We start from the raw sequence: 12,108 nt of genomic DNA, 5'->3' as shown, positions 1-12,108 counted from the left end.
CCGATCACGCAGTGATCAGGGCCGCGAAGAATTACACGAATTTTCCAGCAAATACGTATAATTTTTATTTTCCCCAAGTGGAAGGAATTTCAAATCCTCTGACACTCTAAGGGGTACTCTACTGTCTTGACATAGTCTAGGCTAAGAATTGCAATCAGAACGGGGATTTTTAAGATTTGGGGATATTACACGCGTACATACAGTACACGTAATAGGATAGTACTCGTACAGTCCACGTTATTCATGGAAATACAAAATTTTATAAATTTTCGAGCAAAAAGTATTATATCGAAAAATACTAACCCAGGACGCGGTCAAAATAGCCTCGTCACGCGTTAGTTGGACGAATCTTGTTACACCTGATTTTAATTTCATAGAAAAAATGAAATACAGAGTTGGAATGGGGATTTGGAGAAAACTCGCGCAGAATCCATGGAAGCCTAGCAGAGCTGGTCTCTCGCCGCTTATATAACATTCACTCCAGGACGTTAGTCCGCGCCGGCCGGCGCGGTATATAGCGTTCTCTCTATTCTCGTTCGTAGCACGAAACTCGACAAACTCGACGAGTCCACGAAGGAGAGGCCCGGTGCAGTGTCGGTGCAGTGTCGGGTCCGAGCGTGCAGCAGCTTCCCACGCTTGGCTCGCGCGCGCACCGGTGCAGCAGACAGAGAGGGCCTCTCTTTCAGCTCCGGCCCCGTCTCTGCGCCTCTCTATATATACACCTCTCTCTCTCCTTTTCTCTTTTCCCCCCTTGTTATATCCGTATCTGCTGTCTATCCGTCTGTGTACCCTCGCCTGTGTCTGTGCGCGCGCGCGCGCGCGTATAGTCTCCCACCCGGGTCGGTTCGTTCGTCTCTGCATCCAGCATCCTCCTCGTCGCTCGTTCTCTCGCGTACCTGAGCTCTCTCGGGCTCTCAGGATTAATCTGTATGTACCTGTACGTGTGTGCCTCCCCGTGTCTACTTTCCGCGTGCACTGTAACGTTCGTGTGCCCATCGACCGGCCAAACTCTTCCATCGTGTGTGGCTCTTTCAGTCTCCCTCCAACGGCGGATGGAGGCTCGTCTCTGCACAGGTGTGTGGGTGTACGCGAGGATGAGACTCCAACGGGACGACTCCGATCGCCACGTCGCTGTCTTTCCGATGCCTCTAGTTTACGACGAGCAGGTTACGCGGTGCAGCTGGTGCAAGGACCTTCTCCAAACGCGTCTCTGTCCTATCGTTGGTCTCACTCTGGGTCCACCTTTCAGTCTGACTTCGACCAGTCTCTAATTTTTACCCTTCTTCAATTTCGACTTTAGGTTAGTCTTTGGGGGTCTGTTTTCTCATCAGTTTGAGCTTAGCGCGTTAGCTTCGATGAGATTTTTAGTCATTTTTCTAGATTTGTAGGTTAGTTTTTGAGATTGGTTGATTTCGATGAGACTTTTAGCCTTTCTGTACCTTTTCCCAGGTGATTTTCGTCTCGTTAGATTCGATAGGCTAGGTTTAAGCGAGTGGATGAAGTGTCAGGAGAGGATGGATTTGAATGGAGCCCCGTTTCGCAAGGTTCGCGCGAGCGCGGGAGGCTACGCGCCTTTTCTCCCGACGATGGCATCCGAGATCTCGATCTCATTTTGCTTCCTTTGCCAGCGTGCCAAGTCATCGCATTCCCGTCCCGCGGCCAACATTCGAGGGAACTCGTTGTCGCCGTCAGGGGAATGGCATTCACGAATTTCGCCACGATCCGGGGACTCTAAGCGTTCTCATAAACGATCGCCTAAATGGTCCCCAGGCCTCGTTAGTTAGGACTTACACACGCGTGATCTTGCGTCGTATTTTAGCCCCGCTTCCTCGTAATTCCGGGCCCAGATAAGTCTCGATCCCGAGATCAATTAGCTACCCACGATGTGCACGTAGGTGCGAGGATCGTTTTAATCCGCGTTGCAACTGGACATCTTTGTCAGTCTTTTAATAGCGTCCTCCTCCTGCCGCGCGATGATTCACGAGGGAGCAAGAAGCAGAGCCGATGCAGAGTCTCCGGTATGTTCCCATGGTCGTCGGTCAGCCGTTGGACATTTGCAATCTCTGATCGTAAAGTTCAAGCCAAGGTAGCTTCTATTCTAAGATCTCCTAAATCCATGAATCTTTCTCAAGGATTCCCGCGATGCACACTCGCGAATCTTTTGTTCCCCGAGCGGCTCGACAGCTTTGTCCTTATCCCTTCTAACTCGACACGGTCTACTCAGGCTGTGAAGCAATCGGAGATGGAGTCTTCGTCGGTCACAGCGCACTCGCAATCTTCGATCGTGTAATCGAAGTAACCTCCACTCGAAGATCCTCCGAGTCGAAGTTTCCACGGAGATCCATGAATCTCGCGAATGATTCCACCGATGCGTACCTTGGAATCTGCGTGATCTCCGGACGCGGCCAGACATCTTTATCGATTTTCCAGCGATAGTTCCTCGACACTCGTCCACTCGTGACGATCGACGAGAGAAGAGGCCAAGTCGACTTAGGGTCCCCGGGTGTGTTCCCGTGGTCGTCGTCGATCGGTCGTTGCACTCGTCGTGGAGCACCGGCGCTCGACAAAGTTTCTCCGCGCATTGATTACTAATAGACTACTTACTCTTCATTTCGTGACATTCCCGAGCATTCGCGGAATCGGCAGTTCGTGCGCAGAGTTTCGCGAAGGAAAGCGCAGTCTCTCGTGTGGTGCCTGCCTCCTCTGTGGATGGCAAAAACCGCCGACGACCACACGGGGGCCACGAGCAGCGATCGCAGGCCGATCTTTTCTCACGTGCGCGGCCAAGCTCACGCCCACGCCACCGTTTCCAGGATTTTCGCCGCCTTCCTGTTCCTCCTGCGCCGCCTCGACGCGATGAGAATGGCCCATTGTTGCGATTTACTGCGAGACCTGGCCCCGTGGACGCGTGCGAGGTCCGATGACGAGGAAAGGAGATCGGACGATTAGTCGCCACGTAATAGGCGTTGCCTCTCCTGGGTATATTCCCGCGATCTCTCTTTCTCTTTCCATTTGCATCAACAGTACCCGAAGTACCATTCGCGAGTGGCAGAAGAAACCCGGGTGAAAAATCCATCTCAAAGGCGATGGATCCTCTGTAACTCGGTTCTTCTCGGTACTCGGCACCTTTTCGATACGGGTAGTATTTGCCTTGCTCGCATCCCGATGATAATCTCCGAAATTCGGTAATTGCCAAGACCAGATGCACAGTCGTTGCACAATGTAAGAGAGGAAGCGGACGATTACGGTAGTCGAAGAGCGGGTATTTTGAAATTGAACTTGTCTCGCGAACGGGTTTCGTGAGAACGGGATTGGATCGACGAGGGGAAAAATGGAAGTGGTCTCGTCGGTTTCTAGAAATGGCGAGAGTACACGCGTGCGTCGCGTTCTAGCGGCTGTGTACTCGGCGCGCGTTTGCTCAGCTGACCCGGTGTGCCGCATTTTTAAAAAAAAAAAAAAGATATCCGTGGTCAGAAAAATATGTCGACCCCCGGGCGATTACCTTTCCGACCTTACCACCCGTGAACCGTTCCCCACTGAAAGACGACCTTTCGGGATTCATCGAGAAGCTCCGAAACTCGCAGGCGAGTTTGGCCATTGCCCAAATGCGCGATCGGTGTCTGAAATCGGAAGTCGGAAGGTAACTTGGAACGAAACTCGGAGCATGGATGCGAGGAAATGGAGATAGAGACGGTTAATCGGTGGATGGGGAGAAGGGCGGGAGAAGAAAGGCCGGGACACAAAAAGCAGGCCCAGAGCCATGGTAGAACACTTTGTACATAGCCGATGATCCTGCAAAGGGGTTAACGAGGCCAGGGGTAGCGAAGGTAGGGTGGCTAGCAGCCAGGCGCATTTTCGGGGGTGCCTGGACGTATTACAGGGGTTGTTGCAGAGGCAGCTGCAACACGGGCAGGCGAGTCGAGCCGAAAGAGGCCGAGTGGGCCCCTGACAGCTGCACAGAGGTCGGTGCTTTAACCAACAGCTGCACCGGCCTCACGTTCACAGTCCACTTCCATTTCAACCCCTCCCCTACCCATGGTCCCCGTCACTCTTGCATTTTTCCACCGTCTCTTCCTCCACCTCTTCATCTCTCTCTCCCTCTCCCGGTTCTTTACCAGCCTGGCTACCTGTGACACGGATTCTTGGATTTTTCTGGCCACACGGTAGCCCTCTGCTGCTGCTGCAGCGTGTTGCACGGAGCAACGGCCCGAGGTTGATGCGTCAGGTAGCCAAGGGAGAGAGGTAGGTTAGGGGAAACGTTCGATTGAAACTCATTGTCGCCGTTCCACGAAAGGTCAGGCACGAAACGACGCCGGTTACCAGTCGGCGGGTAAAGAAAAATCGATACGTACGTTGGTCACGAGCCGTGAAATTCACTGGGGGAGCGAAAATATGGCCGACGACGTCCTCGGGCCCCGTGGACGTTTAAAGGGAACCACACCGAAACGTTTCGACGTGTCTTCCCGTCGATCCACAGAGGAAGAGAGAGACGGTCGTTGTAAAAGTTTCCATGAGAAGGGTCGGTTGCGTGCCGCAGGTTGCGGTTTCCTCCATCCTCGCGGCTGTTCGATCAGCTGAGGCCCACCGGTCTATTGTCGATGTCTCGTGAAATGGTACCTGCGAATCTGGGACAGTCGAAGTGTAGATCATCACCTGGCCTCCCTCGTTCTGCTTCCTGCTCGAAAATATCGGCCATAGACGTGTTCTCTGGAAATGCGTTCTTTCAGCTCATCTTAGACTCTGAGGTATACCTGTACGCCTGGATCTCCTCGATCCAAGCCTGATTCCGAAATAGACGTCTTTTCACGCCAGGCTAACCTTGCTCAGAGCAGTAAAAACAATCATCTGTCACTGACTTCGACAACTTCGTTGCTGACGGTCTTAGGAGGCTTCCACGAATAGTCTACCTTCCCAGGAATAATAAAAATAACCATCTCAAACTTCTGTAACACATCAAAATTCGTTCCCTTTCGTCATCGTAGACGTTGTGTTTATCCATTAGCCTGAGGTCTTTCTCGATTTAATTATGACAACTGCCAAGTGAAAATAATCGCTGCTTATTACCAAAGGAGCTCCCATTCCCTTCGATCAGCTGACAATGGTACTTCCCCGGAGATTACCACACAGCAACGCCACAACACCGTCGATCCAAGTTTAAACTTGGCGTCAGACGTTGCCGTAATCCCGGTGTTTAATTCAGGAACATCGGTTTCCACCGAAGCCGATGCTCTCTCCCACCTCTCTCGCCCTCTCTCCCCGACCTCTCTTTGCCATTCTTCTTTTTCCAAGGGCCGTGGAATCCGCGCGATTCGCCCGTTCCTTTAGGCCGTCCCGCGGGATCGACCAGCCGAACTCGAGACTCGTTCCTCACGGTTCTCCACTCTATAAATACCATACGCTCCTTAGCGCGTCGAGACTGGCGAGCACCATCGAGAGCCGCCTTCGTGGGCCGTTGCGCTCGGTGCCAAGGTCACGCGGCCCATCGGCCCTCTCCTGCCCTCTCCTGGCCCCCACACGCTCATCCACAGGGTTCACCTTCTCTATCCGGTCGCGCAGACGAACCACCTTCAACCCCTTCATTCAGCCAGGCACCTGAGTTGACCGAGTTCCTTCCCGATCTACTCTTTCCTGTGAAAAGGCTCAGAAGAGGGACAATCGGTTCATCCGCAAGGACTCTTCCATTGAAGGATATCGATGGCAATAACGCCAGGCTTCCCCCTTTTCTTTCAACTTGTCTATGGAGCAAACCCGAGACAGCAAACGATCGAATTTTTATACCAATTTTGTCCGGGTGCAACTTGGAAGAGTGCTAGAAGCGTTGGAGGTATTCGATTCTAGCATTCGTAGGTACCGTCGACCTCGAACTTTCGCGAGGACAACCGCGACACGGTTTTAGCTGCGTTCTCGGTATCGGGGACGCAGGGTCGTTGCGAAATACGAGGGTCGTGGTGAGAGATGTCGGAATACGAGAGGTTGTCGAAACTGTAGGGAAGAGTCGATGGTAGGCACGTCGGATGGGCCAGAGATGTCGCGGCATGGTAACGCAGACGCGATTCGCGGTCTATATACCCGAGGAACGTACGTAACTGAACCGGTGGCTGGCAGCCAACTGAAAGACTTTGGATATATTTGCGGACTGGACAAGCTGCTCGACACGTGACACAATTTCGTTACCCTTGTGCTGGCGTGCGCTGCGATGTCGTCGATCTTCCGACGAGTATCTGCTCTTTCCTGTTCTAATTCGCTCGTACGCGAAGGTATCCGGATAATATGCTACATTAAAACGAAATATTTCAGACGATACGGTAAATTCGGCAAGGTTACATTAGTAAAATTGGGAAATAATTCAACGACGCGTGCGATAGCTACGTTTATCGGAGTTATGGGCCGTGGTGGCGCTAGTGAGTTACGTGGAAAATCGTCCGAAGATCGTTTCACGAGCGACCAAAGATGAATCAAGGTCTAATCTTCTAATTAATGATACTTTTTGCTCATTTTATGCGTTTCTTACGTAGTTACGTGGAAAATCGTCCGAAGATCGTTTCACGAGCGACCAAAGATGAATCAAGGTCTAATCATTCTAATTAATGATACTTTTTGCTCATTTTATGCGTTTCTTACACTACATTCTCGTGATTCACCGATACCATGCGTTTGAACATATCTTCGAATTATTTTCTAATTTTACTCGTGTAATTTCAAGAGTTCCTTCTTGCTGTTTACATCATTACCGTTTCACGCATAAATACCCGAATGCTTTCGTGTGGTGGAGTGGTGGTTTTGGCGGAATCGACGAAATTGAGCAATTAGCAGGGCGTTAGAGCCTCGTTCGCGACGGTAGGATAAGAATCTTCACACGTGACACAATTTTATCATCCTTGTGGGACGCGACCGCGTGAGCGCGCGCGCGCGCTAGCGAGCACCCGGCGACGTATCGTTCACTACTACGTGCAGCTATGCAAGGAATCGTGCGGTCAGACTCCTTTCCCATCCAGGATTCCCGGAAAACGGGAACGATTCGTGGTACATATGACATAAATTTTAATTAGACGATTCCGTCCATCGGGTATTCGAGGTGTGAACGATCTCGACTCCGTGTCTATAAATTGGCCCCTTTTGGCTCAGTGGACGAGCACGAAACATCGAGACACCGGCGTGCTGTTTAATTGGAACTGTCAGGTACCATACTCGGCGATAGATATACACCTCAGCGCGATGATTTATTAGGGATCGTCCTAGCGCAACCGTGGTAATAATTTTTCGTCCGATTATCCTCTTCTGCATCCTCCAAATTTCCACCCACGGCGAAATCTCGTTTGCTCGCGAAACTATGTCCATCTCCGAAGCAAACTCGGAGCCTTTCCCGGATCTAGCGTTCCTCTCCAGCGGCGTCTGATCGATTTTCCAACCGAGCCTGGAACAATTTAACGATTCGATTAACGACGACACAGAGGACCCCGGTGTACAGAGAGAGTAGCGCGTTGAATTATCGAGTTCTCCCGGTACCCGACTACCTATAGCAGTGGAATGCATCGGGATGCATCGTATGGTACCGCTCGTGCAGTCGTGAGGGACGCGATCGACCTCTTGCGGAGAGTTGCCTTAACCTTTTGGATTTTTTCTTACTCGTTTCAGCCCGCTGCCTGCCCGGATGCGACGCGCAGCACGGACACTGCAATCAACCCGACGAATGCAAGTGAGTATACGCACACAAGCCACCATTTTTCTTTCTCTGTCTCTTTTCCCCGTGATAATGTATACGCGTAGCCTCGCTCTTCCTCCACCTCTTCGTCGGCCTTCTTCTTCTCCTCCGCCTGCCCTTTCTTTTTCTCCTCTTCTTCTTCTTTTCCTTTACTGATATTACATTCCTGCCTCGATACCTGTACGCGTTGTATCATACTCGTGCCGCATTAATAACGACGCCTCGATAAACGAGCTTCCCGCGAAAGTTGATCGTTAATGAGTCTAACGCGATCGATGATCCAAGCGTTAATTGCTTCACCGTGAGAATCTTCCAACTTCGAAACGCAGTTCTGAAACGCCGCCTCTGCGTATGCATAATTAAATGGATAATTTACCTGGACCCCCGTTAATCCGCCATTACGATTCACCTTTGTCGAACAGAAAATTATTGCTCCGGGATATTATTCCTACGAACAGAATCGCGGCTAATGGCGTCTTCCACGGTCCCTCCTTGGGGATTTTCCAACTTCGGAATACAAATTCGAGGGGCTCTTCCCAAAGAAATAATCGATGATCTCGTGGCGTGCCATTCGAAGTTGAAAATAAAAACTTGTTATCTAAATCAGAATTACCTCGTTGGATTGTTACTGTCATTCATAATCGTAAACGACCCATTCGCAGAGCAGAAGGTTATTAACTCGGATTTTGGACTTTTTCCAAATTTCATTGCCAAAGCAAACGGCAGTTCAACTTTCTTCTACGCTTAAAATAAATTCCCACTTGTGTGTGCTTAATCGATTCGGTAAAGGAAAGGCTCGCGTAATGGCGTGTTCCGGCGTACGTGCACGCATGGAAATGAAATTCAAGCGTGGGTCAGTATCCCGATTCGTCATAAATTATCCGGAAAAATGTTCAGCTTATCCAATCGGGTACAGTCATTAGCATAGCTACCAGTTTCCGCGATCGGGTCGCGCCGTTCGATTTTCCCTTGGCGGTGCTCGAGGATCGCGCGCGATTAGAATATCATTGGTGGAACCCGTTTCCGGGTGTTGCGATTCTCCCTCGTTCCTGTTTCACCGCTGATTTCATAGTCGGAGGCGCGTCGTGCACGATGATCGTCGGGGGTCGAAGAGGACGTAGAGGAATTCGAAGCGGTCGCTATAGCGATCGCTCTCTCGCCCTTGCGATCGGCTTAGAGATCTCGTCTCGCGGCTCCTTCGTCCACTTCCACCCTTTCCTCTCCTTCAAACTCGCGCCGGTTGTGTCGTTGAACCTTCTAATTCGATTCGACGAGCCGAAAAACGAGTGCCTCGACCGGGGGCCAGAGATCGATCCGGGAATTTCTGTATTTGCTGGCAATCCTGCCTCTATAAATACGCTCTGCCTCGAGGAACCATCTATTCTTCTCCGGTGCAGGCGAATTTTTTCTCGGCGGCTCGAGGAATACCTTCGTGCATCGAGTTTTAAATCTTCGCGATTCCTGAAAACAGTTACATTTTTATCGGAAAATTATATCGGAGCGTTTCATTCGGGAAGGAATAGTAATCATACTGAATTTTTCCTTAGTGGACTGCGAAGTATAACGTCGGACCTTGAGAAATTTCGTTCCATCGATCATCTTATCCTGCTGTTCGATCCAAACTCGCGATTTGCTGATAAAAATTGGAATATTAATCGTATCGTGTCTTCCATTTAATCTTCATCGATTTAATGAAAAGGGGAATAATAATTATCGAAAATAGCAGTTATACTGAATTTTTCCTTAGAGAACAGTGAGATATAACGTCGGGCCTTGAGAAATTTGGTTCCATCGATCATTTTATTCTTCTCTTCGATCCAAACTCGCGATTTGCTGATAAAAATAGGAATATTAATCGTATCTTGTCTTCCATTGAATCATCATCGATTTAATGAATAATAATTATCGAAAATAGCAGTCATACCGAATTTTCCCTTAGTGAAGAATGAAGCATAATCGTCGGGCCTTGAGAAATTTGGTTCCATCGATCATCTTATCCTGCTGTTCGATTTAAACTCGTGATTTTCTGATAAAAATAAGAACGTTAGTCGTATCGTGTCTTTCATCGAATCATCATCGATTTAATGAAATAGGGAACAGAAATCATCGAAAATGGCAATCGTAGCAATATTTTCTTAGTAGACTGTTCTTGAGAAATTTGGTTGCATCGATCATCCTGTCCCATTTGCTGATAAGAAAATGTTAATTACATCAAGTTTCCCATCGCATCGTCATCGATCGGAGATCGGCGTACTTTAACGAAAAAGATGGTAGTAATCTCACCGAATTTTTCCAATTTTTCCAATTTTTCCATTTTCCCTCGTGTTATGGCAGAAGATACTTTCGTGTTCCATAGGAAATTTCTTACAGCGGATCACTGTGTGGATCCAGCTGCAGGATCGAAAATCGAGATACTGGAATTCGGGACGAGCGAGGTCGGAGAGATTCCGCGATAATTCCAATCCGTCTCCGCACGGGACTCGAATCTCGGTACGACGTTAACCCGAGGTTTAGAGTTAACTCGATCATCTAATTACTGCACGAGACCGGGGTTAATTGTCCCGTTAGCCGCAGCCGTCAGTGCCAGCCGGGTTCCCTCGAAGTCCATGTTGCTCTCCGACAGGCTAGTCGTCCTCGACTTTCTTTTCCCGGAGAAAGAGAAGGAGAGAGGAGGAGCATAATCCGGCGTGGCCGCGGAAAAATAATATTTTCGAAAATAGACGAGACACTGGTCCAGACTTCACGCGTTGGCGCGGCTTTTAAACGTCCCAGACGACCCGGAATTTATGGGCATACCGTAGACGCGTAAATAAGCAACGCGGAGAGTCGCCTGTAATAAATTATTCGTCGAATATCGCGCAGAACGTGCCGCGGGACACCGACACTTTTAATGCAGCGCCTCTAGCGGGGGAAAAACCTGTTGCGAAACGAGTGAACGGGCTTCGTTTCTCGGTGTTCGCGGATTTTCGCCTCGCGGACGTATTATCTGACGATTAAAAGTCGATTCGAAACGAGTTATTGCCCCAACGCGGCGCAAATACGTCGATAACGTTGGCTCGCGGTGGATCGCGATCGAATTTTCGCAAAATGGACGCGCACGGTTCGACGCGGGACGCCGCGCGAGTGCGCATGCGCGGTAATCGTGGCGCCAAGGAAGCTACAGTACGGTTACAGAAATAACGCGATCGAGCCGCGTCGAGGGAATCTCGAGGATCGATCGAGTTTCGAGGAACGGTTTCGAATAAATAGACACGTATTACGCGGACAAAGGGTAATCTGTTTTCTGGTTGCGTAACCGTATGCGTGGAAATAGCCGATACGATCGCTAAGAGCAAACGCCATCTCGAGCCTCGTGGGATGTTGGCCCCGTTCGTGATACGTGAAAGAATCGCGGCTGTACGACGGTGTCCCATTGAAATTTCGGAGTCCATGGCTGGTCGCGCGCGTCGCCGTATCTGAATACCGATGAAGATGCAACATCGTGAATCATTTTACGATCTTCCTTCCATTCTCTCCGTCTCTCTTTCTCACTCTCTCTCATAAATGCTTGTACACTTCCGCGTGACGCTCGCGGATTCTTCCACCTTTCCTCGCATTTTTCAGTACCGGTACTTGGGAGTACTTAGGATACCCACTATCCTCTTATACTCCTCGATGGAGGTATTCCCGAATACCGGTATTCGCGCGCGCTAATACGCTCGGAGTACCGGCATATTCGGTCGATTCCGAAACCCGCGTATTCGCTCCTCGACACTTCGGCAATTACATCCGATTGCCTAAACGGCTGGTGTAGCAGTGCTCGTAGGTATTCTACTTTCTAGCCTGCTTCTTCGGCCCGTACGCCGCTCCGATTTCGAACACGATCACGGTCTCCCTGTATGGATACCGGCTGAAAGCGAGCCGGGCTTCTTCGTGGCCGTCAGAAATCCGTTTCGCGTGCTAGGAAGAAGGCTGGCTCGCGCGGCTAGAGAGAAGACAGCTCGAAGAATCACACGGATGCTTCGACCGTCTCATTGGCTAGACGCGCGCGCGCTTGCACGAGTGTACGTGTATGAATATAAATATTATATATATAGAAATGTATATACATGTACAGCCGTGTGCGGAGCGGCACAGTTCGGCTCGTTTCGTTCCGTCTTTTACACTCCGAGCGCGGTACTGCTGCTCGTCTTTCCTTTTCCCTTCTTTCTCTTACACGCTGTACCTCTCTCGATTACGCTTCTCGGTGTGTACATGGGATTTAATGGTATAGTCATGCGACGTCGACGGCTACGGGGCTCTCTCCGTGTCTCTCTTTCTCTCTAAGTCCTGATATATAGCGATATATATATATATACATATATATATATATATATATAGACAGAGAGAAAGAGAGAGAGAGAGAGAGGCGGATGGGTATTAGTGGG

The 12,108-nt window shown here is 49.9% G+C and overlaps 1 protein-coding gene across 1 annotated transcript in view; it reads left to right on the top strand.

Moving 5' to 3' along the window:
• Delta (neurogenic locus protein delta) overlaps nucleotides 1-12,108 on the top strand; it is a 45,702-nt gene that overhangs the window by 27,440 nt on the left and 6,154 nt on the right. The window contains exon 5 of the mRNA XM_017905952.1: nucleotides 7,636-7,696. Within this exon, the coding sequence (XP_017761441.1) occupies nucleotides 7,636-7,696 (61 nt within the window). The remainder of the gene's footprint in view (nucleotides 1-7,635; nucleotides 7,697-12,108) is intronic.

Source organism: Eufriesea mexicana, unplaced genomic scaffold, assembly GCF_001483705.2.
Source record: "Eufriesea mexicana isolate 0111107269 unplaced genomic scaffold, ASM148370v2 scaffold5017, whole genome shotgun sequence".
Lineage (NCBI taxonomy): Eukaryota > Metazoa > Arthropoda > Insecta > Hymenoptera > Apidae > Eufriesea > Eufriesea mexicana.
Note: the sequence above shows the minus strand (reverse complement) of the source record. Positions and strands in the feature narration are given on the sequence as shown.